Source organism: Salmo salar, chromosome 11 (assembly GCF_965601325.2).
Source record: "Salmo salar chromosome 11, fSalSal1, whole genome shotgun sequence".
Taxonomy (NCBI): Eukaryota; Metazoa; Chordata; class Actinopteri; order Salmoniformes; family Salmonidae; genus Salmo; species Salmo salar.
In genome coordinates, this window is record NC_138301.1 from 5,429,958 (window position 1) to 5,456,921 (window position 26,964).

At 40.9% G+C, this 26,964-nt stretch overlaps 1 protein-coding gene across 3 annotated transcripts; it reads left to right on the forward strand.

Annotated features, from left to right (window-relative positions):
• Nucleotides 1-1,356: 1,356 nt before the first annotated feature.
• On the forward strand, nt 1,357-26,841 carry fhl5 (four and a half LIM domains 5). 3 transcript variants are annotated; one of them, XM_045688943.2, is made up of 7 exons: nt 1,357-1,461; nt 1,619-1,790; nt 4,809-4,983; nt 11,717-11,886; nt 17,186-17,429; nt 24,619-24,744; nt 26,144-26,230. In XM_045688943.2, the coding sequence occupies exons 2-6, from the start codon at nt 1,632-1,634 to the stop codon at nt 24,705-24,707; spliced, it is 837 nt and encodes a 278-aa protein (XP_045544899.1). In that variant the 5' UTR covers nt 1,357-1,461; nt 1,619-1,631; the 3' UTR covers nt 24,708-24,744; nt 26,144-26,230. The 3 variants fall into 3 exon arrangements, with proteins under 3 accessions (XP_045544899.1, XP_013981674.1, XP_013981675.1); XM_014126199.3 differs by lacking the exon at nt 24,619-24,744 and having other exon boundaries at nt 26,144-26,841; XM_014126200.3 differs by lacking the exon at nt 24,619-24,744 and having other exon boundaries at nt 1,358-1,461; nt 17,243-17,429; nt 26,144-26,841.
• Nucleotides 26,842-26,964: the final 123 nt, after the last annotated feature.

Here is a 26,964-nt window from a genome sequence, read left to right on the forward strand (position 1 = left end):
GCTTCAATACAGTAACAGCTGCATTCATATAGGTGATATCGCCATAGTCAATAAGTGGAATGAATGTTGACTGAATCATTCGGTTTCTGCACTTTAACTAAAGACTGGACCTGTTCCTATTGAATAAGCCAATTTTAACTATTAACTCATCAACATGCTTTTTGAAAGATACACCACCTGACCAAAAGTATGTGGACACTGCTCATCGAACATCTCATTCCAAAATCATGGGCATTAATATGGTGTTGGTACCCCCTTTGCTGCTTTAAATGCCTCCACTCTTCTTTCCACTAGATGTTGGAACATTGCTGCGGGGACTTGCTTCCGTTCAACCACAAGAGCTTTAGTGAGGTCTGAAACTGGGTGATTTGGTCTGATATACCACTGCTTTTAGCCAATCAGTATTCAGGGCTTGAACCACCCAGTTTATAAAGGGGTGGTTCGAGTCCTGAATGCTGATTGGCTGACAGCCGTTGTATATCAGACCTAATCGCCCACTGGTATGACAAAACATGACTTTTTACTGACCTTATTACATTGGTAACCATTTTGTAATAGCAATAAGGTACCTCAGGGGTTTGTGGTATATAGCCAATATACCACTGCTAAGGGCTGTATCCAGGCACTCCACGTTGCGTTGTGCATAAGAACATCCCTTAGCTGTGTCATATTGGCCATATACTACACCCAATCATGCCTTATTGCTTAAATAATGCACGCTCTAGAATGCCCTTCAAGCCAATCAGAAATTAGTATTCTACAGTGCCGTGGTATAAACCCCACTATAAACTGGTTGATTTGAGCCCTGAATGCTGATTGGCTCACAGCCGTGGTATATCAGACCGTATACCATGGGTATGACAAAATATTTATTTTTATTCCACTCATTACGTTGGTGACCAGTTTTTTTATTTTATTTTAAACGTCAATGTAAACTAAGGATTCAATTAAGCAATAAGTCACCTCGGGGGTTTGTGGTATATGGCCAATACACGGCTAAGGGCAGTATCCAGGCACTTTGCGTTGCATCATGCATAAGAACAGCCCTTAGCCGTGATATATTGGCAATAAAACACATTCCCTCAGGACTTATTGCTTAATTTAATCCTCAGTTTTCATCGCCATTTTCAAAAACATGTAAACCATAAGATTAATATGAAACGTCTCATGTACAAACATGCTTTCCCCATCCACAATATTCATATTTATAACCACAACTTTTTAACAAACATAAATGTATGCCAATATGCTCAGCACAAACTCCCTTAAAAGGTGCAGAAGTGTGTAGTGGAACACCCACGTTCTCCTCTGAGATTACTGGTAATAAGAGGGCTAGTATTTATAGATGTGCCTTTCAATGATGTGCCCACTTAATCCTGGTTTACCCTTCTCCATCCCAACGCCTGATCCTCACTCTGCAGCCCTCAATTCAGTCTCTCCTTGGAAGCAACATCATCAGAGGTAAATATTTTTTTTAAAGTCATCACTTAGAATTCAGACGACATATGGGGAAGGACATTGGTTGGATCCTGATTGCAGGAAGGAAATGTTTTTCCTCAGGATACTAATAATATTTGGGTATTTTCTTGCTGTTAATTTTTGTGTCTTTGACCTGCAGGTAAAGAGCAAGCATGTCTACAGAGCGGTTTGACTGCCATTACTGCAAGGAGTCCTTGTTGGGAAATAAATATGTTATGAAGGAGGATACTCAGTACTGCACTAAGTGCTATGAGAACTTGTTCTCCAATTGCTGTGAAGTGTGCTCTCTGCCTATTGGGTGCAACTGTAAGGTAAGAATTCTGTACTGACCCAATATAATGCATATTTTCATGTGCATAGACTATGATATACTGAGTATAGAAAACATTAGGAAAACCTGCTCTTTCTATGAGATAGACTGACCAGGTGAATCCAGGTGAAAGATATGATCCCTTATTGATGTCACTTGTTAAATCCACTTCAATCAGTGTAGATGAAAGGCAGGAGACAGATTAACTGACTTGCCTAGTTAAATAAAGGTTCAATAAATACAAATTAAGCCTTGAGACAATTGAGACATGGATTGTGTATGTGTGCCATTCAAAGAGTGAATGGGCAAGACAACATTTTTAAGTGCCTTTGAACAGGGTATGGTGGTAGGTGCTAGGCGCACTGGTTTGTGTGAAGAACTGCAACGTTTCTGGGTTTTTCATGTTCAACAGTTTCCCATGTGCATCAAGAATGGGGGAGGTGGGGGGTGCAAGACAATATTCGGAAGGTGTTCCTAATGTTTGGTATACTCAGTGCTCATAAGCACATCAGTGAAACTGAAGTACAACATTGTTAGGTTTAAAGGGGCAGTGCAGTAAAAAATTAGATTTTCTGTTTTTGTAATGATATTTCCACACCATGAGGTCAAAATGACACAGAGTGTAAGAGGTTTTTGAAGAAAAAATAAACGCCTGGAATTTCAGCCTGTTCAGGTGGGATGGAGTTTTTGGCCCAGATCATGTCACAATCTTTTCTGATTGTTCTGACCAGTGACCAATCATCTTTTATTTGCATATGTATCCTCCTACTTTGAAGGGGTAAGGCTCTCTAGAGCCTAGACGATCCTATCCGCCAATCAGGGCTATGTATGTAAATACATATATTTACATTTCTATCAACACAGTCACACGGTCAGACTGAGCATGTCAATAGCAAAAGAAGGCTCATGAAATAAACACACAAATTATAAACACTGCATTGGGGCTTTAAAGCCTTTCATAAGTTATGGTTTGAACCAGCAAAGTTGTGAAAAACATATTTCCAAGGTTTATATAGACATCTAATTAACTGAACTACATCAATGCCTTAAAGCCACACTCCTTAAGTGCACATACAGGGAGGGAAAAAAAGTATTTGATCCCCTGCTGATTTTGTACATTTGCCCACTGACAAAGAAATGATCAGTCTATAATTTTAATGGTAGGTTTATTTGAACAGTGAGAGACAGAATAACAACAAAAAAATCCAGAAAAACGCATGTCAAAAATGTTATAAAATGATTTGCATTTTAATGAGGGAAATAAGTATTTGACCCCTCTGCAAAACATGACTTAGTACTTGGTGGAAAAACCCTTGTTGGCAATCACAGAGGTCAGACGTTTCTTGTAGTTGGCCACCAGGTTTGCACACATCTCAGGAGGGATTTTGTCCCACTCCTCTTTGCAGATCTTATCCAAGTCATTAAGGTTTTGAGGCTGACGTTTGGCAACTTGAACCTTCAGCTCCCTCCACATATTTTCTATGGGATTAAGGTCTGGAGACTGACTAGGCCACTCCAGGACCTTAATGTGCTTCTTCTTGAGCCACTCCTTTGTTGCATCGTCCCTTTGATGCGGTGTTTTGGGTCATTGTCATGCTGGAATACCCATCCACGTCCCATTTTCAATGCCCTGGCTGAGGGAAGGAGGTTCTCACCCAAGATTTGACGGTACATGGCCCCGTCCATCGTCCCTTTGATGCGGTGAAGTTGTCCTGTCCCCTTAGCAGAAAAACACCCCCAAAGCATAATGTTTCCACCTCCATGTTTGACGGTGGAGATGGTGTTCTTGGGGTCATAGGCAGCATTCCTCCTCCTCCAAACACGGCGAGTTGAGTTGATGCCAAAGAGCTCCATTTTGGTCTCATCTGACCACAACACTTTCACCCAGTTGTCCTCTGAATCATTCAGATGTTCATTGGCAAACTTCAGACGGGCATGTATGTGTGCTTTCTTGAGCAGGGGGACCTTGCGGGCGCTGCAGGATTTCAGTCCTTCACGGCGTAGTATGTTACCAATTGTTTTCTTGGTAACTATGGTCCCAGCTGCCTTGAGATCATTGACAAGATCATCCCGTGTAGTTCTGGGCTGATTCCTCACCGTTCTCATGATCATTGCAACTCCACGAGGTGAGATCTTGCATGGAGCCCCAGGCCAAGGGAGATTGACAGTTCTTTTGTGTTTCTTCCATTTGCGAATAATCGCACCAACTGTTGTCACCTTCTCAGCAAGCTGCTTGGCGAGGGTCTTGTAGCCCATTCCAGCCTTCTGTAGGTCTGCAATCTTGTCCCTGACATCCTTGGAGAGCTCTTTGGTCTTGGCCATGGTGGAGAGTTTGGAATCTGATTGATTGATTGATTGCTTCTGTGGACAGGTGTCTTTTATACAGGTAACAAACTGAGATTAGGAGCACTCCCTGGGAGCCAGAAATCTTTCTTATTGAGAGGGGGTCAAATACTTATTTCCCTCATTAACATGCAAATCAATTTATAACATTTTTGACATGCATTTTTCTGGATTTTGTTGTTGTTATTCTGTCTCTCACTGTTCAAATAAACCTACCATTAAAATTATAGACTGATAATTTCTTTGTCAGTGGGCAAACGTACAAAATCAGCAGGGGATCAAATACTTTTTTCCCTCACTGTAACTTCAAACAAAGAATGGGCCACCAACAAAAATTTGCATCCCATGACATTTTGACATGAATTATTGTTGTTCTCAAAGAATGACTTTCCAAGGTAACAAAATTACTTTAAAAAAAACATGCTTTTAAGCTATATATAATTTCTTCAGAAATTCGCCTATGACAACAAAAAACAAATACCAACAACCAAACTTTTTATTGTAATGATGAGGTAAGACAGTTGATAAGGAAGATGGTAATCTCAGTAAGGTACTATTTATAAATCATATTCTTTCAAATTCTTCAATTGAATCATTTAAATTGCTGTGGCAATAATAACCATCAATCCAATCAATCTATTACATGGTTAACACTGTCTGTATGTTTGTTTAATAGGATCTGTCCTATAAGGATTGCCACTGGCATGAGCAGTGCTTCAAGTGTGCCAAATGCAGCCGCCCTCTGGCAGAAAAGCCATTTGCAGCTAAGGATGAACAACTTCTCTGCACAGAGTGTTACTCCCATGAGTACTCCTCCAAGTGCTCCACCTGCAAGAAAACCATCATGCCAGGTGCTGTAGGACAACATTGATGATGATATTGATTATTCTAAAATATGTATTTTAGTTAACATTGTTCTTCCCTGAAAAATGCTTGATATGATATAGCAATAACTACCACTACTGCTCAGTCCCTATTGGTGGAGGTGTTATATTTCTGCAGGCCTACTACTGTATGTGTAGTACAGTGGCGGTCGGTGGCATTGAAGATTAGGAGGGATGATTTAATTTTTTTATGAGCATGGCCTCATTTCTCATTTCTCCCAGTCCCTGCTGCTGAAAAACATCTCCGCAGCATGATGCTGCCACCACCATGCTTCACCGTAGTGATGGTGCCAGGTTTCCTCCAGACGTGACACTTGGCATTCAGGCCAAAGAGTTAAATCTTGGTTTTATCAGACCAGATAATCTTGTTTCTCATGGTCTGAGAGTCTTTATGTGCCTTTTGGCAAACTCCAAGTGGGCTGTCGTGCCTTTTACTGAGGAGTGGCTTCTGTCTGGCCACTACCATACAGGCCTAATTGGTGGAGTGCTACAGAGAAGGTTTTCCTTCTGGAAGGTTCTCCCATCTCCACAGAAGAACTAAAGCGCTGTCAGAGTGACCATCAGGTTCTTGGTCACCTCCTTGATTAACCAGTTTGACCGGGCTGCCAGCTCTAGGAAGAGTCTTGGTGGTTCCAAACGTCTTCCATTTAAGAATGATGAAATCAACTTTGTTCTTGGGGACCATCAATCCCTGCAGTAAGTTTTTGGTACCCTTCCCCAGATCTGTGCTAAGACACAATCCTGTCTCGTCGCTCTACTGACAATTCCTTCGACTTCATGGCTTGGTTTTTGCTCTGACAGGCACTGCCAACTGTGAGACCTTATAGACAGGTGTGTGGCTTTCCAAATCATGTTCAATCAATTGAATTTGCCACAGATGGACTCCAATCAAGTTGTAGAAACATCTCCAGGATGATCAATGAAAACAGGATGCACCTGCGCTCAATTTCGAGTATCATAGCAAAGGATCTGAATACTTATGTAAATAAGGTATTTCTGTCTTTGTTCGTAATACATTTGCAAAAGTCTGTACAAACCTGTTTTCACTTTGTCATTTTGGGGTATTGTGTGTAGATTGCTGAGAAAAATGTTTTATTTAATCCATTTTAGAATAAGGCTATAACGTAACAAAAAGTTAAAAAAGTCAAGGGGTCTTAATACTTTCCGAAGGCACTATATTTTATTTTACCTTTATTTAACTAGGCAAGTCAGTTAAGAACAAATTCTTATTTTCAATGACGGCCTAGGAATAGTGGGTTAACTGCCTTGTTCAGGGGCAGAATGACAGATTTGTACTTTGTCAGCTCGGGGATTTAAACGTGCAACCTTTCGGTTACTAGCCCAACGTTCTAACCATTAGGCTACCCTGCCGCCCCTATATTACCATTAGCTCTCTGTGTACATCCAAGGGCCAACCGTGCTGCCCTGTTCTGAGCCAAATGCATTTTTCCTACATCCTTCTTTGTGGCACCTGACCACACGACTGAACAGTAGTCCAGGTGCGACAAGACTAGGGCCTGTAGGACCTGCCTTGTTGATAGTGCTGTTAAGAAGGTGGAGCAGTGTTTTATTATGGACAGAGTTCTCCCCATCTTAGCTACTGTTGTATCAATATGTTTTGACCATGATAGTTTACAATCCAGTGTTACTCCAAATAGTTTAGTCACCTCAACTTGCTCAATTTCCACAAAATAAATCTTAGTACAAGATTTAGTTGAGGTTTAGGAATGATTTGTGCCAAATACAATGCTTTTAGTTTTTGAAATATTTAGGACTAACTTATTCCTTGCCACCCATTCTGAACTAACTGCAGCTCTTTGTTGTGTTGCAATCACTTCAGTCGCTGAGGTAGCTGATGTGTATTGTGTTGAGTCATCAGCATACATAGACACACTGGCTTTACTCAAAGCCAGTGCCATGTGGCAGTGGCAAAGCCAGATTGAAAAAAGTAAGTGGCCTAGACAGCTGCCTTGGGGAATTCCTGATTCTACCTGACTGATGTTGGAGAACACCCTCTGTGTTCTGTTAGACATGTAACGCTTTATCCGCAATATAGCAGGTGTTAAACCATAACACATATGTTTTTCCACCAGCAGACTGATCGATAATGTCAAAAGCCGCACTGAAGTCTAACAAAACAGCTCCCACAATCTGTTGGATAGCCTTACATAAATACCATTCCTCTCTGTTCAAAACTGTTTTTGAGAAGACTAAATTGCTAGCTGCATTAGCTGGCTAGGTAAGTGAAAGTGAAAAAAATACAACGAAATATAGGTAGCTCTCTCTCTCTCTCTGCTGCTGCTTCTCCTTCATTTTTGAAAAAATGAATTTGTTTAAAAGTGTTAAACTATTGTCTTTCTTTCTCTTTGAGTCAACTACTTACGCACTGCATTGCTAGCTAGCTGAAGCTTTCACTACTAGATTGCTGTGCTTTGATTGAGTGGACAACATACAGCATGAGTCAAAAGTTTGGACACAGCTACTCATTCAAGGGTTTTTCTTTATTTGTACTATTTTGTACATTGTAGAATAATAGACATCAAAACTATGAAATAACATATGGAATCATGTAGTAACCCAAAAAGTGTTAAACAAATATAAATCTATTTTAGATTTGTCAAAGTAGCCACCCTTTGCCTTTATGACAGCTTTGCACACTCTTGGCATTCTCTCAATCAGCTTCAGCTGGAATGCTTTTCCAACAGTCTTGAAAGAGTTCCCACATATGCTGAGCACTTGTTGGCTGCTTTTCCTTCTCTCTGCGGTCCAACTCATCCCAAGTCATCTCAATTGGGTTGAGGTCGGGTGATTGTGCAGGCCAGGTCATCTGATGCAGCCCTCCATCACTTTCCTTCTTGGTCAAATAGACCTCACACAGCCTGTAGGTGTGTTGGGTCACTGTCCTGTTGAAAAACAAATGATAGTCCCACTAAGCGTAAACCAGATGGGATGGCGTTTCGCTGCAGAAGGCTGTGGTAGCCATGCTGGTTAAGTGTACCTAGAATTCAAAATAAATCACTGACAGTTTCATCAGCAAAGCACCGCCACACCATCACACCTCCTCCTCCGTGCTTTACGGTGGGAACCACACATGTAGAGATCATCTGTTCACCTACTCTGCGTCTTAAAAATGACACGGCGGTTGGAATCAAAAATCTCAAATTTGGACTCATAGACCAAAGGACAGATTTCCACTGGTCTAATGTCCATTACTCGTATTTCTTGGCTCAAACAAGTCTCTTGACTTGACTTGATGTCCTTTAGTTTTTTTGCAGCAATTCAACCATGAAGGCCTGATTCACACAGTCTCCTGAGAAACAGTTGATGTTGAGATGTGTCTGTTACTTGAACTCTGTAAAGCACTCATTTGGGCTGCAATTTCTGAGGCTGGTAACTCCAATGCAGCTCTGCAGCTGAGAAAACTCTGGGTCTTTCTTTCCTGTGTCTGTCCTCATGAGAGCTAGTTTCATCATAGCGCTTGATGGTTTTTGCAACTGCACTTGAAGAAACTTTCTAAGTTCTTGAAATTCTCCGCATTGACTGACCTTCATGTCTTAAATTAATGATGGTCTGTCCTTTCTCTTTGCTTCTCTTCTTATGGCTTGAATCCCGTTAGCGGGATCGATATGACGACAGCCAGTGAAAGTGCACGGCGGCAAATTCAAAACAAAAATATCATAATTAACATTTCTCAAACATACAAGTATTATACACCATTTTAAAGATAAGTTTCCCCTTAATCTAACAACAGTGTCCAATTTCAAAAAGGCTTTACAGCTAAAGCAAAACATTAGATTATGTTAGGACTGCGCCTAAACAAGAAAAACCACACAGCCATTTTCCAAGCAAGGAGAGGCGTCACAAAAACCAGAAAGTCAGCTAAAATGAATTACTAACCTTTGATGATCTTCATCAGATGACACTCCCAGGACTCAATGTTACAAAATACATGTATGTTTTGTTCGATAAAGTTCATATTTATATCCATAAACCCCATTTTACATTGGCGCGTGATGTTCAGAAAATGTATTCCCACCAAAACCGCTGCTGAATGAGCACATCAATTTCCAAAAATACTCATCATAAATGTTGATAAAATTTACAACAGTTAATGAAAGAATTATAGATATATAACTCCTTAATGCACCCGCTGTGTCAGATTTTAAAATTGCTTTTCTGCGAAAGCACATTTGTCAATATTCTGAGTACAGAGCTCAACCATCAAAGCAAGCTATAGAGATACCAGCAAAGTTCTGGAGTCAACTAAACTCAGAATTAGTATTATAAATCTTCCCTTACCTTTGCTGATCTTGGTCGGAATGCACTACCAGGACTCCTACTTCCACAAGAAATGTTATTTTTGTTCGAAATACTCCATATTTATGTCCAAATACCTCTGTTTTGTTCGTGCGTACAGATCACTATCCAAAGGCATAATGCGTGAGTGTAAAACAAGAGACAAAAAGTCAAATAGTTCCATTACCGTTCGTAGAAACATGTCAAACGATGTTTACAATCAATCCTTAGGGTCTTTTTAACATAAAACGTCGATAATATTCCAACCGGACAATAGCATATTCATTACAGAAGAAAAAGAAGGAGCGGCACGCCAAACGTACCCGCGCAGTAAACAACTCACTGGTCCCGGGCAGTCCACTGATAGACTGAGCTCCTGTTCTCTGCCCAGTAACAGGAGACGCATGAAAGAAGTTTCTAAAGGCTATTGACAGCCAATGGAAGCCTTAGGAAGTGCAAACACTGTAGTTTGAACAGGGATTAGATAGAAGAACTACAAATCACTTCCTGGTTGGATTTTTTCTCAGATTTTTGCCTGCCATATGAGTTCTGTTATACTCACAGACATCATTCAAACAGTTTTAGAAACTTCAGAGTGTTTTCTATCCAAATCTACTAATAATATGCATATCTTAGTTTCTGGGAGTGAGTAGGAGGCAGTTTACTCTGGGCACGTCAGTCATCCAAGCAACTCAATACTGCCACCATCCATAAGAAGTTATTTGAGCTATTCTTACCATAATATGGACTTGGTATTTTACCAAATAGGGCTATCTTCTGTATACCACCCCTACCTTGTCACAACACAACTGATTGGCTCAAACGCATTAAGAACGAAAGAAATTCCACAAATTAACTTTTAACAAGGCACATCCATTAATTGAAATGCATTCCAGGTGACTACCTCATGAAGCTGGTTGAGAGAATGCCAAGAGTGTACAAAGCTGTCATCAAGGCAAAGGCTGGCTACTTTGAAGAATCTCAAATATAAAATAGATTTTGATTTAATTAACCTGTCTGGGCTAGGTGGCAGTATTTTCACGGCCGGATGAAAAACGTACCCAATTTAAACAGGTTACTACTCTGACCCAGAAACTAGAATATGCATATTATTAGTAGATTTGGATAGAAAACACTCTGATGTTTCTAAAACTGTTTGAATGGTGTCTGTGAGTATAACAGAACTCATATGGCAGGCAAAAACCTGAGAAGATTCCTTACAGGAAGTGCCCTCTCTGACCATTTCTTGGCCTTCTACACTCTCTTTATTGAAAACTGAGGATCTCTGCTGTAATGTGACACTTCCTACGGCTCCCATAGGCTCTCAGAAGGCGGCAGAACATTGAATGATGACTTTGCAGGCCATGGCTGAAAAACAGTAGCACATTTGGATAGTGGTCGATCAGAGAACAATGAGACTGGGGCGCGTGTGCACGAGAAGAGTCCATTTTAGATTTTCTGTCTTTGAACGAAAACAGGGTTTCCCGGTCGGAATATTATCGCTTTTTTACGAGAAAAATCGCATAAAATTTGATTTTAAACAGCGGTTGACATGCTTCGAAGTACGGTAATGGAATATTTAGATTTTTTTTTGTCACGAAACGCGTCGGGCGTCACCCTTCGTCACCCTTCGGATAGTGTCTTGAACGCACGAACAAAACAGAGGATATTTGAACATAACTATGGATTATTTTGAACCAAACCAACATTTGTTATTGAAGTAGAAGTCCTGGCAGTGCATTCTGACGAAGAACAGCAAAGGTAATCCAATTTTTCTTAAATTTTATTATATGCATATTCTAGTTTCTGGGCAGTAGTAATAACCAGATTAAAATCGGGTACGTTTTTTATCCGGCCGTGCAAATACTGCCCCCTCCCCTAGAGAGGTTAACACTTTTTTGGTTACTACATGATCCCATATGTGTTATTTCATCGTGTTGATGTCTTCACTATTATTCTACAATGTAGAAAATACAAAAAATAAAGAAAAAGGTGTTTCCAAACTTTTGACTGGTAATGTATGTCAGTTCATGCTGCAAGAGCTCTGATAGGTTGGCGGATGTTCTCTGGAAGTTGTTATAATTACTGTGTAAGTCAGTAATTGTGGGTGAGAACCATGAGCCTCCTAGGTTTTGTATTGAAGTTATTATACCCAGAGGAGGATGTAAAATAGCTGTCCTCCAGCTACACCATGGTGCTACCCTACATAGTGCTGTTGAGGCTACTGTAGACCTTCATTGAAAACCAAGTGTTTTTATCAGTTATTTGGTGACGTTAATATATTTTATGAAATTCATTCAGTAGGATGGTCATCTTCTTCCTTTTCTGAGGAGCCTCCACTGGTGCAGTAGGTTTTTGTGTCTTGTTTCCATGTGCTAACTAAGCTGTCCTTCACCTGTGTTAGGTTCCCGCAAAATGGACTACAAGGGGAACAGCTGGCATGAGACCTGCTTCCTGTGCCACCGCTGCCAGCAGCCAATCGGAACCAAGTCCTTCATCCCCAAAGACAACGGCTACTTCTGCGTGTCCTGTTTTGAGAAGCAATTTGCCTATCAGTGCTGTGCCTGTAAAAAAGTAAGAATCATACAGTCTCATGGTTTGGACTGTATGTTAAATAGCGACGGTTCTTTTATTATTAATCATTATTCCATCTACACTGTTGTGAAATATATTTTCCGGGACAAAAAATATTGGTGTTTCAGCTGTTTGAGGCTGGTGTACAAAACCGAAAGTAAAAGACGCAAAAACAAAACTGACGAACGGGAAACATAGAAATAGTGCACATAGAACATATATACCACTTCTTAGACATGCTTTCAAGTAGAATGATAGATCTATAACTCACATTTCTATGTGAATTTTTCCATGTAGCCAAAAACGTTACATATTTCCATTTTAACATTTGGGTGCTCAATTGGGCCAGATTAAGTAATGGCGCCAGAGGGGAAGGCTGCCGTTTTACAGGCTCCTAACCAATTATGCTAATCAACAAACACGGGGGCCCCTCAGGGGTACATGCCTAGTCCCTTCCTGTACTCCCTGTTCACCCACGACTGCATGGTGAAGCACGACTCCAAAACCATCATTAAATTGACTGATGACACACCAGCGGTAGGCCTGATCACCAACAATGATGAGACAGCCTATAGGGAGGAGGTCAGAGACCTGGCAGTGTGGTGCCAGGACAACAACCACTCCCTAAATGTGAGCAAGACAAAGGAGAAGATCTTGGACTGCAGGAAAAGGAGGGCCGAACATGCTCCCATTCACATCGACTGGGCTGTAGTAGACCGGGTCGAGAGTTTCAAGTTCCTTGGAGTCCACATCACCAACAAACTATCATGGTCCAAACACACCAAGACAGTCGTGAAGAGGGCACAACAACACCTTTCCCACTCAGGAGACTGAAAAGATTTGTCATTGGTCCACAGATCCTCAAAAAGTTCTACAGCTTCACCATCGAGAGCATCCTGAACGGTTGCATCACCGCCTGGTATGGCAACTGCTCGGCTCTACAGAGGGCGTAACAGAGGGTAGTGTGTACAGCCCAGTATATCACTGGGGCCAATCTTCCTGCCATCCAGGACCTATGTACTATGCAGTGTCAGAGAAAGGCCCCAGAAATGGTCAAATACCCAAGTCATAGACTGTACTCTCTGCTACCACACGGTAAGCGGTACCAGAGCTTCAATCCAGGCTGTATCACAACCGGCTGTGATTGGGAGTCCCATAGGGCGGCGCACAATTGGTCCAGCATCATCCGGGTTTGGCCGGTGTAGGCCATCATTGTAAATAAGAATTTGTTCTTAAATTACTTGCCTAGTTAAATAAAGGTTACATTAAAAAAAGCCATGAGACTGCTCAACAATTAATCTGATGGCCACCCGGACTATTCTCAGCCCCTCGCTATTTATTATCTATGCATAGTCACTTCACCCCTACCTACATGTACAAATTACCTCGACTAACATTGACTCAGTACCCCCTGTATATAGCCTCATTATTGTTATTTTATTGTGTTATTATTGTAAAAAAAAATACTTTAGTAAATTTAGTAAATATTTTCTTAACTCTATTTTCTTAAAACTGCATTGTTGGTTAAGGGCTTGTAAGTAAGCATTTCATCCGTTGAATTCGGCGCATGTGAGAAATAAAATTTGATTTGATCTTAGCAGTCTGGGTGGTTTTAAACTGGTATGGTTTGGTAGACTCATTATTTATTTGCTAGGTGAGGTTTGCAGTAGCGCCAGCCTGAGTTTCAGTTTGCAGGTTATCAAGATAGATTATGCTTTTTTGGTCAACAGAAATGTTTGATGTGGATTCGCCCGCGAAGGTAGTCAAATGTTTGCAGCTAGTAGTTGTTAGCTACTGTAGGGCAGATGAGATGTTTTACTCGTGGGCCAGAACATTTTGTGTTGACTGTTTTACAGGATTAGATATACCAGTTTGGAGTCTGGAGAACTCTGTGGCAGATGCATTTGTGTTAGCGCTAGGCTAGTGGCTAACTGTTGCTATGGTTTATAGCTTTGGTGATTTTTTTGTGATAGTGCTGGGCTAGTGGCTAACTGTAGCTTTTGTGCATGGTTTTTGCCTGGTTGGAGTGGTTATCTTTGGGGCTTGGAACATGTGCCTGTATTAGTTGGTTAGCAGCGAGCTGTAGTGGCTTATTGTGATTTTTGTCAGTCGGTTTAATAGGTTCTGTTTAGCACATTGATTTTGATTACGGGGTGTTTGAGCCAGAAGTGGTTTGCGCATATATAGAGGATAGTGGGTTTTTTTTCAAGAGAGGGATCAGTTATGTCAGGTGACAAAAATGCCAGAGGTTGAAATAGAAGAGGAATTGAGCAAGTTAGAGGTGGCAGTGCTGTTATGGGAGATGTAGAGTGAGTGTTTGCCGAGGGTTCTGATGGATAGCAGTCAGGAGGAAGAATGTTGGAAATGGCTAGGCTAGAACAGGAGATAGCACTGTTGAAAAAGCAGATGAGTAGGGATGAATAGAGGGGAGAAAGTGTGTGTTACCTACCAGTCAGTCTTGTTGCTAAACCAGTTTCCTCCAGTGATCAGAGTGGAGCTAGTTTCCACAAGTGATCAGGTTTGTGTAACCTCAGTGAAAAGTCAGGTGTGTCAAGGGGCTGAGTCTCTCAAGGAGAGTTTTGAGGTATCCCCAGTTAGAAGTTACTTATGTTCAGAAGAGTGCTGATGGCAAATCCGACAGGGAAGAGGTGATTTGTATGGGGAATTGGAGGAAACATTCTTTGCAAAACTAGACAGTGGTTACACAGAAATATTTCTCCCTAGAGAGGAAGGTGAGTCTTTTGTGTCTCTAGCTGAGAACTTCTTGGCAGAGATATGTGATGTAGTGTACCCTATGCAAGTTGAGGACAAGGTTGATTTGTGTGTCAATTTAGGGGGTACGTTCTTGGCCAAAGTAGGGTAGGTTGTGGTTCCTCAGCAGGCTGACCATGAGGTTGTTTGTGTGTTACTTTAGCTGACACGTTTTTCTCTGAGCTATGGAAGGGAGGAGACTCTTCTCAGTCAGGTTGTAAGGTTAGTGAGAATTCGCTGGAAGACCCGGTCTAGGTTTTGCAGGGTGACGCAGCTGTGTGTTGTGATGAGAATCAGGAGCGTGGAGAATTGAGTTTGGTGGAAAAGTCAGATCCACCAGTGTGGTCACTTCCAGTTGGTTTTTCATAAAGTTTTCATACATTTTCTTCACAATACAACAAACATAGGCTCATTCTCTTCAAGACAACCTAGGGTATTTGGTTTGTTTGTATGACATCAAAGCGGTATTTATTATAATCCTCAACGTCTCCTCTTTCAAAATACATCAAGTGCTCTTAATTTAAAGCATTTCCCCACAAACCATTTTCAAAAGTTGCCCAATTAGCAGGACGGATAGGGCAACTTCTTATCGCGCGTGGTGCTCAAGTTCAGAACGGCTGTCAGTCAAAACCCATACAGAGCTATGAAGTGGAGACCCTGACCTCTGACGTAATGTGTAGCATGTTACTGTACAGCCACTGCGTTCCAATTTAGGCAGTTATCAGTGCCCAAATCTGCCATTTTCAACCCGTATACGGGTATGAGTGTAAAGGGTTAAAGAAGTTTATGGAAAAGAAACAGAAAAAAAAGTATACCATTTTAGGAAGGAAAATAGATATTGGTGACTATGTGAGGTCTTTTCTTTTCTTGTTGGGGAAGGTGTTATGTTAGGTTAGGTTAGGTCATTTAGACTGCACACTACAGCTCACTACCACTACCACACTTAATTTCCCCAGGGGGCAGTAGCACCCAGGTCCAAGTGCTGTGCTGGCACCAGCTGGCAAGCTGTTTTGCTGCTGATTTGGTTGTTGGCCATGAGGCTTTTTGTTTATGTTTGAATCTTTAGTTTGGGCACGCCTTTTTGTAGTTTTTCTTTTTGTATATATTTGTTTACGTCACCATCTGAAAATAACAATCCATTTGGGCTTGCCGACCCAAATGAGTCAAGACAGAGCTGGCCCTGGACCAAGGTAAGGTTGTGGTCTCCCTGGGCACATTTGCATTCAACACTGTCCTCAAATGCTGATTTCTCACATTAATGCACACATCAAATGAGGTTACAGACCATGTACTGTAGCTAGGCCTAAGACCCCTAGACCTAATGAGTGAAGCAAAATCAGTAGGCTAGTTATTGGTTTCATAACGCCTGAATTTAATATTTCTATTCCTATTTACGGATCCATACAAGTTTGTAATTAGGGCACATGGAAGTTCACCTGTTCAATAAGGCCTATCATATGATGGTGGTAGGCCTGATTACCGGCGACGATGAGTCAGCCTACAGGGAGGAGGTCAGTGACCTGACAATGTGGTGCTGGAGCAACAACCTCTCCCTCAATGTCAGCAAGACCAAGGAGTTGGTTGTGGACTACAGGAAACGGGGCATGCCGCTATCCACATCAAAGGGGGGGGGGGGGGGGGGGTGCAGCGGAGCAGGTAGACAGCTTCAAGTTCCTCTGTCCAAATCACTAAAGACTTAAAATGTTCCAAACATACACACACAGTCGTGAAGAAGGCCTCGTCTCCTTCTGGAGGTTGAAAAAGTTTGGCATGGACCCTCAAACCTGAAAAGGTTCTACTGCTGTACCATTGAGAGCATATTGATTGGCTGCATCACTGCTTGGTATGGCAATAGCACCGCCCTTGATCACATGGCACTACAGAGGGTTGGGAGGACAGCCCAGTACATTACTGGGGCCGAGCTCCCTGCCATCCAGGACATCTATATGAGGAAGAAGGCCTGGAAAATCGTCAAAGGCCGCAACCACCCAAGCCATAGACTATTTTCTTTGCTGCCACATGGCAAGATGTACCGGTGCATCAAGTCTGACACAAACAGGCTTTTGAACAGCTTCTATCCCCAAGCAATACGACTAATCAATTATTAACATAATAGCTACACGGACCGAGTTTACCTTGTATCTTTATTTACCTTTTATTTCAGTCTCTATGCACACTCACAGGGCCCTACACACTCGTGCACACACTGTCACTCTAACACTCAAAAATAATCACTCCATAATTTGCTCACTCACACATAATATGCACATACATTTATACTGACTCTACATACCCACACACCCACTCACAAGCAAGCTGCTACTACTCTGTCTTATATCCTGTTGCCTAGTCCATCACTCCAGTATCCCTGCACATGTAAATATGGTATTGGAACTGACTTTTTAAATATTTCCTGTATATAGTATGTTTACTTAGTTTGTGTATTTCATATTTCTTATTATTTCCTTTTTGCCTTTCTAGTAATGCAATGTTATTGATTATTGCAATGTTTAACTCTACTTGTGCATGTGACATAACTTGAAACTAGGACTTGTGTCATCCGCCCCCGCTGTGCTGGCGTGTCGTGTGTGTATATCTCCTTAAGGCCATTACGACCGGTGGGGTGACCTACAATGATAAACCCTGGCACCGTGAGTGTTTCCTGTGCATCGGCTGTAAGAAACAGCTATCTGGACAGCGTTTCACCTCCAGAGAGAACTACCCCTACTGTCTGGACTGCTTTAGCAACCTCTATGCCAAGAAGTGTGTTGGATGCACCAAACCCATCACCAGTGAGTCACTACGAATATTGTCATTCCTTTTCTCACCCTTCAGGCTACGTTTTCTATTAATATTCTCTATTTATGCCATGCAATCACACATCACCTGTTGGTGTTTGTGACATCATATGTGGGCACTTGTATGTGTGTCTGCAAGCATTATTCTGCATAGTATGCTGTTTTCATACTGTAGGGGCTTTATTACTGTAGGAGGCGGTTAAGAGCATTGGGCCAGTAACCGAATGTTCACTGGTTCGAATCCCTGAGCCGGCAAGGTGAAAAATCTGTGGATGTGCCCTTGAGCAAGGCACATGTGCCCTTAAGACTCACAAAAAGCAGGTCTTAGCGGTAACGCTGTTGATAATGTCATGGATTTTGAGAGCGAAACTCAGCCTATGCCTTTTGTGCCGGTGAATCTGGTATTTGAAACAAACTATTGGTTTCCTCCCTGTTTCATTTGATGAAAAAATTACCATAGCCTAGCCTGGCTGGTTTAGCAGCATTGCACAGGTGCGTCTTTTAATCCTGGCCATTAGCCAAGTAGCCTTTGAATAAAGGGGTTTTAAATGTTCTACTGAGATTGCTTTGAAATATGAGGTTTTTGCCCTCATGCTTTTTCATTATTCACAATTCACATACCTGCATACTTAATTTCGCTTGTTCAAGTACGCTATCCAACCCCAATTTCAGTGCCCCTCGTCTGATTACCAACACCCGTTCTGCCAGTCACATTCTGTTAAAGGTCCCAAAAGCACACACATCCCTGGGTTGCTCCTCTTTTCAGTTCATTGCAGCTAGCGACTGGAACGAGCTACAAAAAACACTCAAACTGGACAGTTTTATCTCAGTCTCTTCATTCAAAAACTCAGTCATGGACAGTTACTGACAGTTGTGGCTGCTTCGCGTGATATATTGTTGTCTCCACCTTTTTGCCCTTTGTGCTGTTGTCTGTGCACAATAATGTTTGTATTTGTATTTTATATTTATTATGGATCCCCAAGGCAGCAGTTAATCTTCCTGGGGTCCAGCAAAATTAAGGCAGTTTTTAAAATTTTAAAAACATTACAATACATTCAGATTTCACTACACACTGTGTGTCCTCAGGCCCCTACTCCACCACTACCACATACAGCGGGGCAAAAAAGTCCTTAGTCAGCCACCAATTGTGCATGTTCTCCCACTTAAAAAGATGAGAGAGGCCTGTAATTTTCATCATAGGTACACGTCAACTATGACAGACAAAATGAGAAGAAAAAAATTTAGAAAATCACATTGTAGGATTTTTTATGAATTTATTTGCAAATTATTGTGGAAAATAAGTATTTGGTCACCTACAAACAAGCAAGATTTCTAGCTCTCACAGACCTGTAATTTCTTCTTTAAGAGGCTCCTCTGTCCTCCACTCGTTACCTGTATTAATGGCACCTGTTTGAACTTGTTATCAGTATAAAAGACACCTGTCCACAACCTCAAACAGTCACACTCCAAACTCCACTATGGCCAAGACCAAAGAGATGTCAAAGGACACCAGAAACAAAATTGTAGACCTGCACCAGGCTGGGAAGACTGAATCTGCAATAGGTAAGCAGCTTGGTTTGAAGAAATCAACTGTGTGAGCAATTATTAAGAAATGGAAGACATACAAGACCACTGATAATCTCCCTCGATCTGGGGCTCCACGCAAGATCTCACCCCGTGGGGTCAAAATGATAACAAGAACGGTGAGCAAAAATCCCAGAAGCACACGGGGGGACCTAGTGAATGACCTGCAGAGAGCTGGGACCAAAGTAACAAAGCCTACCATCAGTAACACACTACGCCGCCAGGGACTCAAATCCTGCCGTGCCAGACGTGTCCCCCTGCTTAAGCCAGTACATGTCCAGGCCCGTTTGAAGTTTGCTAGAGAGCATTTGGATGATCCAGAAGAGGATTGGGAGAATGTCATATGGTCAGATGAAACCAAAATATAACTTTTTGGTAAAAACTCAACTTGTCGTGTTTGGAGGACAAAGAATGCTGAGTTGCATCCAAAGAAAACCATACCTACTGTGAAGCATGGGGGTGGAAACATCATGCTTTGGGGTTGTTTTTCTGCAAAGGGACCAGGATGACTTATCCGTGTAAAGGAAAGAATGAATGGGGCCATGTATCGTGAGAATTTGAGTGAAAACCTCTTTCCATCAGCAAGGGCATTGAAGATGAAACATGGCTGGGTCTTTCAGCATGACAATGATCCCAAACACACCGCCTGGGCAACAAAGGAGTGGCTTCGTAAGAAGCATTTCAAGGTCCTGGAGTGGCCTAGCCAGTCTCCAGATCTCAACCCCATAGAAAATCTTTGGAGGGAGTTGAAAGTCCGTGTTGCCCAGCGACAGCCCCAAAACATCACTGCTCTAGAGGAGATCTGCATGGAGTAATGGGCCAAAATACCAGCAACAGTGTGTGAAAACCTTGTGAAGACTGACAGAAAATGTTTGACCTGTGTCATTGCCAACAAAGGGTATATAACAAAGTATTGAGATAAACTTTTGTTATTGACTAAATACTTATTTTCCACCATAATATGCAAATAAATTCATAAAAAATCCTACAATGTGATTTTCAGGATTTTTTTTTCTCATTTTGTCTGTCATAGTTGAAGTGTACCTATGATGAAAATTACAGGCCTCTTTCATCTTTTTAAGTGGGAGAACTTGCACAATTGGTGGCTGACTAAATACTTTTTTGCCCCACTGTATCTACAGTACTAAATCCAAGTGTATGTGTGTGTATAGTGCGTTATCGTGTGTGTATGCATGTGTCTGTGCCTATGTTTGTGTTGCTTCACACTCCCCGCTGTTCCATGTGTTTTAAATTTATTATTTTTTAAATATAATTTTCCTGCTTGCATCAGTTACTTGATGTAGAATAGAGTTCCATGTAGTCATGGCTCTATGTTTTCACTGTGCGCCTCCCATAGTCTGTTCTGGACTTGGGGACTGTGAAGAGATCTCTTGTGGGGTATGCATCGGTGTCCGAGAGCTCGGTGCATTCAACATGTCAATACCTCTCATAAATACAAGTAGTGATGAAGTCAATCTCTGCTCCACTTTGAGCCAGGAGAGAGTGACATGCATGTTATTAATATTAGCTCTCTGTGTACATCCAAGGGCTAGCCGTGCTGCCCTGGTCTGAGCCAATTGCATTTTTCCTAAATCTTTTTTTGTGGCACCTGACCATACGACTGAACAGTAGTCAAGGTGCGACAAAACTAGGGCCTGTAGGACTTGCCTTTTTGATAGTGTTATGAAGGCAGAGCATCACTTTATTATGAACAAACTTCTCCCCATCTTAGCTACTACTGTATCAATATGTTTTGACCATGACAGTTTACAATCTAGGGTTACTCCAAGCAGTTTGGTCATCTCAACTTATTACAAGATTTAGTTGAGGTTTAGGGTTTAGTGAATGTTTTGTCCCAAATACAATGCTTTTAGTTTTAGAAATATTTAGGTCTAACTTATTCCTTGCCACCCACTCTGAAACTGACTGCAGCTCTTTGTTAAGTGTTCAGTCACTGTAATAGCATCCGCATACATAGACACTCTGGCATTACTCAAAGTCAGTGGCATGTTGTTTGTAAAAATAAAAAAATCAAGGGGCCTAAACAGTTACTCTGGGAATTCCTGATTCAACCTGGATTATGTTTGAGAGGATTCCATTAAAGAAGTGTTCTGTTAGACAAGTAACTCTTTATCCACATTATAGCAGGGGGTGTAACACAAGTTTTCCAGCAGCAGACTATGATCGATAATGTCAAAAGCTGCACTGAAGTCTAAGAAGACAACCCTCACAATCATTTTATCATCAATTTCTCTCAGCTAATCATCAGTCATTTGTGTAAGTGCTGTGCTTGTTGAGTGTCCTTCCCTATAAGCGTGCTGAAAGTCAGTCAATTTGTTTACTGTGAAATAGCATTGTATCTGGTCAAACACATTTTTTCCCCCAGAGGTTTACTAAGGGTTGGGAACAGGCTGATTGGTCGGCTATTTGAGCCAGTAAAGGGGGCTTTACTATTCTTGGGTAGCGGAATGACTTTAGCTTCCCTCCCGGCCTGAGGGCAAACACTTTCTAGTAGGCTTAAATTGAATATGTGGCAAATAGGAGTGGCAATATCGTCTGCTATTATCCTCAGTAATTTTCCATCCAGATTGTCAGACCCCGGTGGCTTGTCACTGTTGATAGACATCAATAATGTTTTCACCTCTTCCACACTGACTTTACGGAATTCGAAAGTATAGTTCTTATCTTTCATAGTTTGGTCTGATATATTTGGATGTGTAGTGTCAGTGTTTGTTGCTGGCATGTCATCCTTAAGTTTGCTTATCTTGCCATTTAAAAAGTAATTAAAGTAGTTGGCAATATCAGTGGGCTTTGTGATGAATGAGCCATCTGATTCAATGAATGATGGAGCTGAGTTGGCTTTTTTCCCCAAAATGTCATTTAATGTGCCCCAAAGCTTTTTACTATCATTCTTTATTTAACTGATCTTTGTTTCATAGTATAGTTTCTTTTTATTTAGCTTAGTCACATGCTTTCTTAATTTGCATTACGTTTGCCAACCAGTTGGGCTGCCATCCTTATTGTGTCAAGCGCAGCTTCTGCCAAGCGCAGCTTCTGGTTGCTCCTCATTACACACCACAGACCAGCAAATATTCTTTACAAGAGAGGTTTGTACCATGTTTTGTGCTGCTACCATGTTGTTCTGCTGCCATGTTTTTGCTGCCATGTTGTCATGTTGTGTTGCAATCCATGATGTGTTGTCGTAAGTCTCTCTTTATGTAGTGATGTGGTGTCTGCCTTGTCATGATGTGTGTTGTCCTATTTTTATTTTTTAGCCCCCGTCCCCGCAAGAAGGCCTTTTGCCTTTTGGTAGGCCGTTATTGTGAACTGACTTGCCTAGTTAAATAAAGGTAAAATAAAAATAAAACCAAAGACACATTCTTCCAGTATTTAGTCCTCCTATAATGCCATCAACGGTTGAGTTTTATTTATTTTTTTGTCTGCCTCGCGCAGAGCCAACGATACAATTGACAGGAACCTAGTATTCTGTATAGACATGCAAATGTATAGACATTTAGTCCTATGTGTGCACTGTGCCATGGAGAAAGAAGTGATTTAAGTTTCTGACCTAATCCTATTTAGAAACTTTGTTGTTTTAAATAACAGATTGCTTGTTTTCAGTTTTATTTCAAGCCCTCCATTTGCTACCCTTACCCTAGGCTACTAAGGCTGGTTCAACAGAAATATGTTGTATTTTTTATGCTGGCCTTGCAAAATAGCCTATCCATAAAAAATTTTAAATGGTCAATTTGTCAAATAAAATGTGTTTAGCAGATGTTCAAATAAAATGTTATTTGTCACATACACATGGTTAGCAGATGCTAATGCGAGTGTAGCGAAATGCTTGTGCTTCTAGTTCTGACAGTGCAGTAATATCTAACAAGTAATCTAACAATTCTACAACCACTAATTCAGAACAACTACCTTTTTTAACCTGTCTGGGAACGTGGGACGCCCACCCTAGTCAACAGCCAGTGGAATCGCGTGGCGCAAAATACAAATACCTCATAAATGCTATAACTTCAATTTCTCAAACATATGACTATTTTACACCATTTTATAGATACACCTCTCCTGAATCGAACCACGTTGTCCGATTTCAAAAAGGCTTTACAGCAAAAGCAAAACATTAGATTATGTTAGGAGAGTACCCAGCCCAAAATAATCACACTGCCATTTTCAAAGCAACTAGCATGCATCACAAATACCCAAAACACAGCTAAATGCAGCACTAACCTTTGACAATCTTCATCAGATGACACTCCTAGGACATCATGTTACACAATACATGCATTTTTTGTTCGATAAAGTTCATATTTATATATAAAAACAGCATTTTACATTGGCGCGTGACGTTCAGAAAATATTTTCCCCTCAAATGCATCCGGTGGATCTGCGCTACAATTTACAAAATTACTATTCGAAAACATTGTTAATTTAATATTGTCATTCAAAGAATTATAGATTAACATCTCGTGAATGCAACCGCATTGCCAGATTTAAAAATAACTTTACTGGGAAATCACACTTTGCAATAAACGAGGTCCTATGCTCAGAAAAATAGGCTAGGCGATACAGGTTAGCGCCATCTTGGAACCATCTAAAATCAAATATACTATTGTAAATATTCCCTTACCTTTAATTATCTTCATCAGAAGGCACTTCCAGGTATCCCAGGTCCACAACAAATGTAGTTTTGTTCGAAAAAGTTAATAATTTATGTCCCAATAGCTCCTTCTTGTTAGCGCGTTCCGAAGGCTACTCATAATGTACGAGGCGTGCTGGACTTGTCGTCACAAATGTGCAAAGAAAATATATTTACGTTCGTTCAAACATGTCAAACGTTGTATAACAGAAATCTTTAGGGCCTTTTTCAATCAGAGCTTCAATAATATTCAAGGCGGACGATTGCATTGTCTTACTAAACGTTTCGGAATGAAAGGGTACCCATGGGCGCCCGCGTCATAGTAGTAATGGCCCTCCCTCTATGACCAGTATTTTCACGGCTGGATAAAAAACGTACCCGATTTAATCTGGTTACCACTCCTACCCAGTAACTAGAATATGCATATACTTATTACATATGGATAGAAAACACCCTAAAGTTTCTAAAACTGTTTGAATGGTGTCTGTGAGTATAACATAACTCATTTGGCAGGCAAAAACCTGACAAGGTTTCATGCAGGAAGTGGCCTGTCTGACAAGGTGTCGTTCTTCTTGTCTCTGTTTATTGAAGAGTGAGGATCTTAGCTGTCCCGTGACACTTCCTACGGCTGCCATAGGGTCTCAGAAGGCGGTAATAAGCTGAATCGTGGTTTTGCAGGCTCTGGCTGAAAAAAAGTAGCGCGTTTGGGTAGTTGCTGGTTACAGTACTGTGAGACTCAGGCTCGTGCCCGCGTCGACCGAAAGCTTTGTTTACTTTCCTCTGTTTAGCTAAAAGGAGATTCCCGGTCGGAATATTATCGCTTTTTTACGAGAAAAATGGCATAAAAATGGATTTTAAACAGCGGTTGACATGCTTCGAAGTACGGTAATGGAATATTTAGATTTTTTTTGTCACGAATTGCGCCATGCGTGTGACCCTGATTTACCATTTCAGATAGTGTCTGGGACGCACGAACAAAACGCCGCTATTCGGATATAACGATGGATTATTTTGGACCAAACCAACATTTGTTATTGAAGTAGCAGTCCTGGGAGTGCATTCTGACAAAGACAACAAAAGGTAATCAATCTTTTATAATAGTAAATCTGATATTGGTGAGTGCTAAACTTGCCGGGTGTCTAAATAGCTAGCCCGTGATGCCTGGGCTATGTACTTAGAATATTGCAAAATGTGCTTTCACCAAAAAGCTATTTTAAAATCGGACATATCGAGTGCATAGAGGAGTTCTGTATGTATAATTCTTAAAATAATTGTTATGCTTTTTGTGAACGTTTATTGTGAGTAATTTAGTAAATTCACCGGCAGTGTTTGGTGGGAATGCTAGTCACATGCTAGTCACATGCTAATGTAAAAAGCTGTTTTTTGATATAAATATGAACTTGATTGAACAAAACATGCATGTATTGTATAACATAATGTCCTAGGGTTGTCATCTGTTGAAGGTCATCAAAGGTTAGTGCTGCATTTAGCTGTCTTCTGGGTTTTTGTGACATTATATGCTAGCTTGAAAAATGGGTGTCTGATTATTTCTGGCTTGGTACTCTGCTGACATAATCTAATGTTTTGCTTTCGTTGTAAAGCCTTTTTGAAATCGGACAGTGTGGTTAGATGAAGGAGAGTCTTATCTTTAAAATGCTGTGAAATAGTCATATGTTTGAAAAATTGAAGTTTTTGTATTTTTGAGGAATTTGTAATTCGCGCCACGCCTATCATCGGATATTGGAGCAGGTGTTCCGCTAGCGGAACGTCTAGATGTAAGAGGTTAATATCTATAACTATATAGATACAACTCTTCCCGAACTGCACTGTTGGTTAAGGGCTTGTAAATAAGCATTTCACAGTAAGGTCTACACTTATTGTATTCAGCGCATGTGACAAATAAAGTTTGATTTGAATTAAGAATATAAAAGTATATGGACGAGCAATGTCAGTGGAATGGAATAAGATACAGTAGAATAGAATATAATAAAGTATATACATGAGTAATGAAAAATATGTAAACATTATTAAAGTGACTAGTGTTCCATTTATTACATTTTACATTTACATTTTAGTCATTTAGCAGACACTCTTATCCAGAGCGACTTAAAATAAAGCCCTAGGTGTGTTAACATGTGTGCATATGTGTCTGTGGGAGAATCTCAACTGCATACTCCTCACATCCTCTCCTCCTTATTTATTATTTTACCTTTTATTTAAGTAGGTAAATCAGTTAAGAACAAATTCTTATTTATAATGACAGCCGAGGAACAGTGGATTAATTGCCTTGTTCAGTGGCAGAACAACAGATTTTTACCTTGTCAGCTCAGCGATTCGATCTTGCAACCTTTCGGTTACTGGCCCAATGCTCTAACCACTAGGCTACCTGTTTGCCTTATGACAAGTTAAAGGAGGCGAGGAAAGGACGCGAGGAGTATGCAATTGAGATTCTACCCATATCTGCATCCTTGTGTGACAGGTCTGGCTGGAGCCAAGTACATCTCCTTTGAGGAGCGCCAGTGGCACAGCGAGTGTTTCACCTGTATGCAGTGCTCCGTGTCTCTAGTGGGCCGTGGCTTCCTCACCCAGCGTGACGACATCCTGTGCACCGACTGTGGCAGAGAGAAGTGACCTCACTGGGGAGGTCGCAACCTTATGACTTTTTAACAATCCAGCACAGGTCACACCACACTCAAACCATACTACAACATATTCTGAAACACCACACCAAAACCCTACCCAGCGAGAAGTGACCTCAGCAGTTGGTCACTATATTGACCTTTATATCATTCTATTGTTGTTTCAGTGTTGTGACGTTTGTGAGGAGAGGAGCCTTTGATGTACACCTGTAGTTTCCCCTTTCAAGAGTAGTAATAGAATCTTATGACAAGTTAAATGTATGATTTACAGAATAATCTCACTTGTGATAATCTAAATGACAAAGGGATGTACTTGACACCAATTAATTTGTCTGCACATTAGTCTTTGCTGTTTGCATGTTTTATGTTGTCATCATTATTCAAATCAAAGTAATAGTAGTTTAAATAAGGTGACAATCTAAACTGAGTGGTTCATTTTTTGTTCAAATCTAAATTCAGACCGTGATTTATGAATGCATCTTTGATGTTAAATGAATAGCACTGCTTTGCCTTAATGAATAAAAGTAGTGTGGTGTCATGTGTTTTGTCTGTTGTACTGAACATGTGGAGGGCTGTTTCTGGTATGACCATCTTAAACCAGAGAAATTTGTAGCAATAACGCCATCCAGAGGATGTAACTAATTGTCAGGTCACATACGGT

Coding starts and splice junctions, on each gene's coding strand:
- fhl5 (XM_014126199.3), top strand. CDS start 1,632: ATGTCTACAGAGCGGTTTGACTGCCATTACTGCAAGGAGTCCTTGTTG. Junction 1,791..4,808: donor CTATTGGGTGCAACTGTAAG/GTAAGAATTCTG, acceptor TTTGTTTAATAG/GATCTGTCCTATAAGGATTG. Junction 11,887..17,185: donor AGTGCTGTGCCTGTAAAAAA/GTAAGAATCATA, acceptor ACTTGAAACTAG/GACTTGTGTCATCCGCCCCC.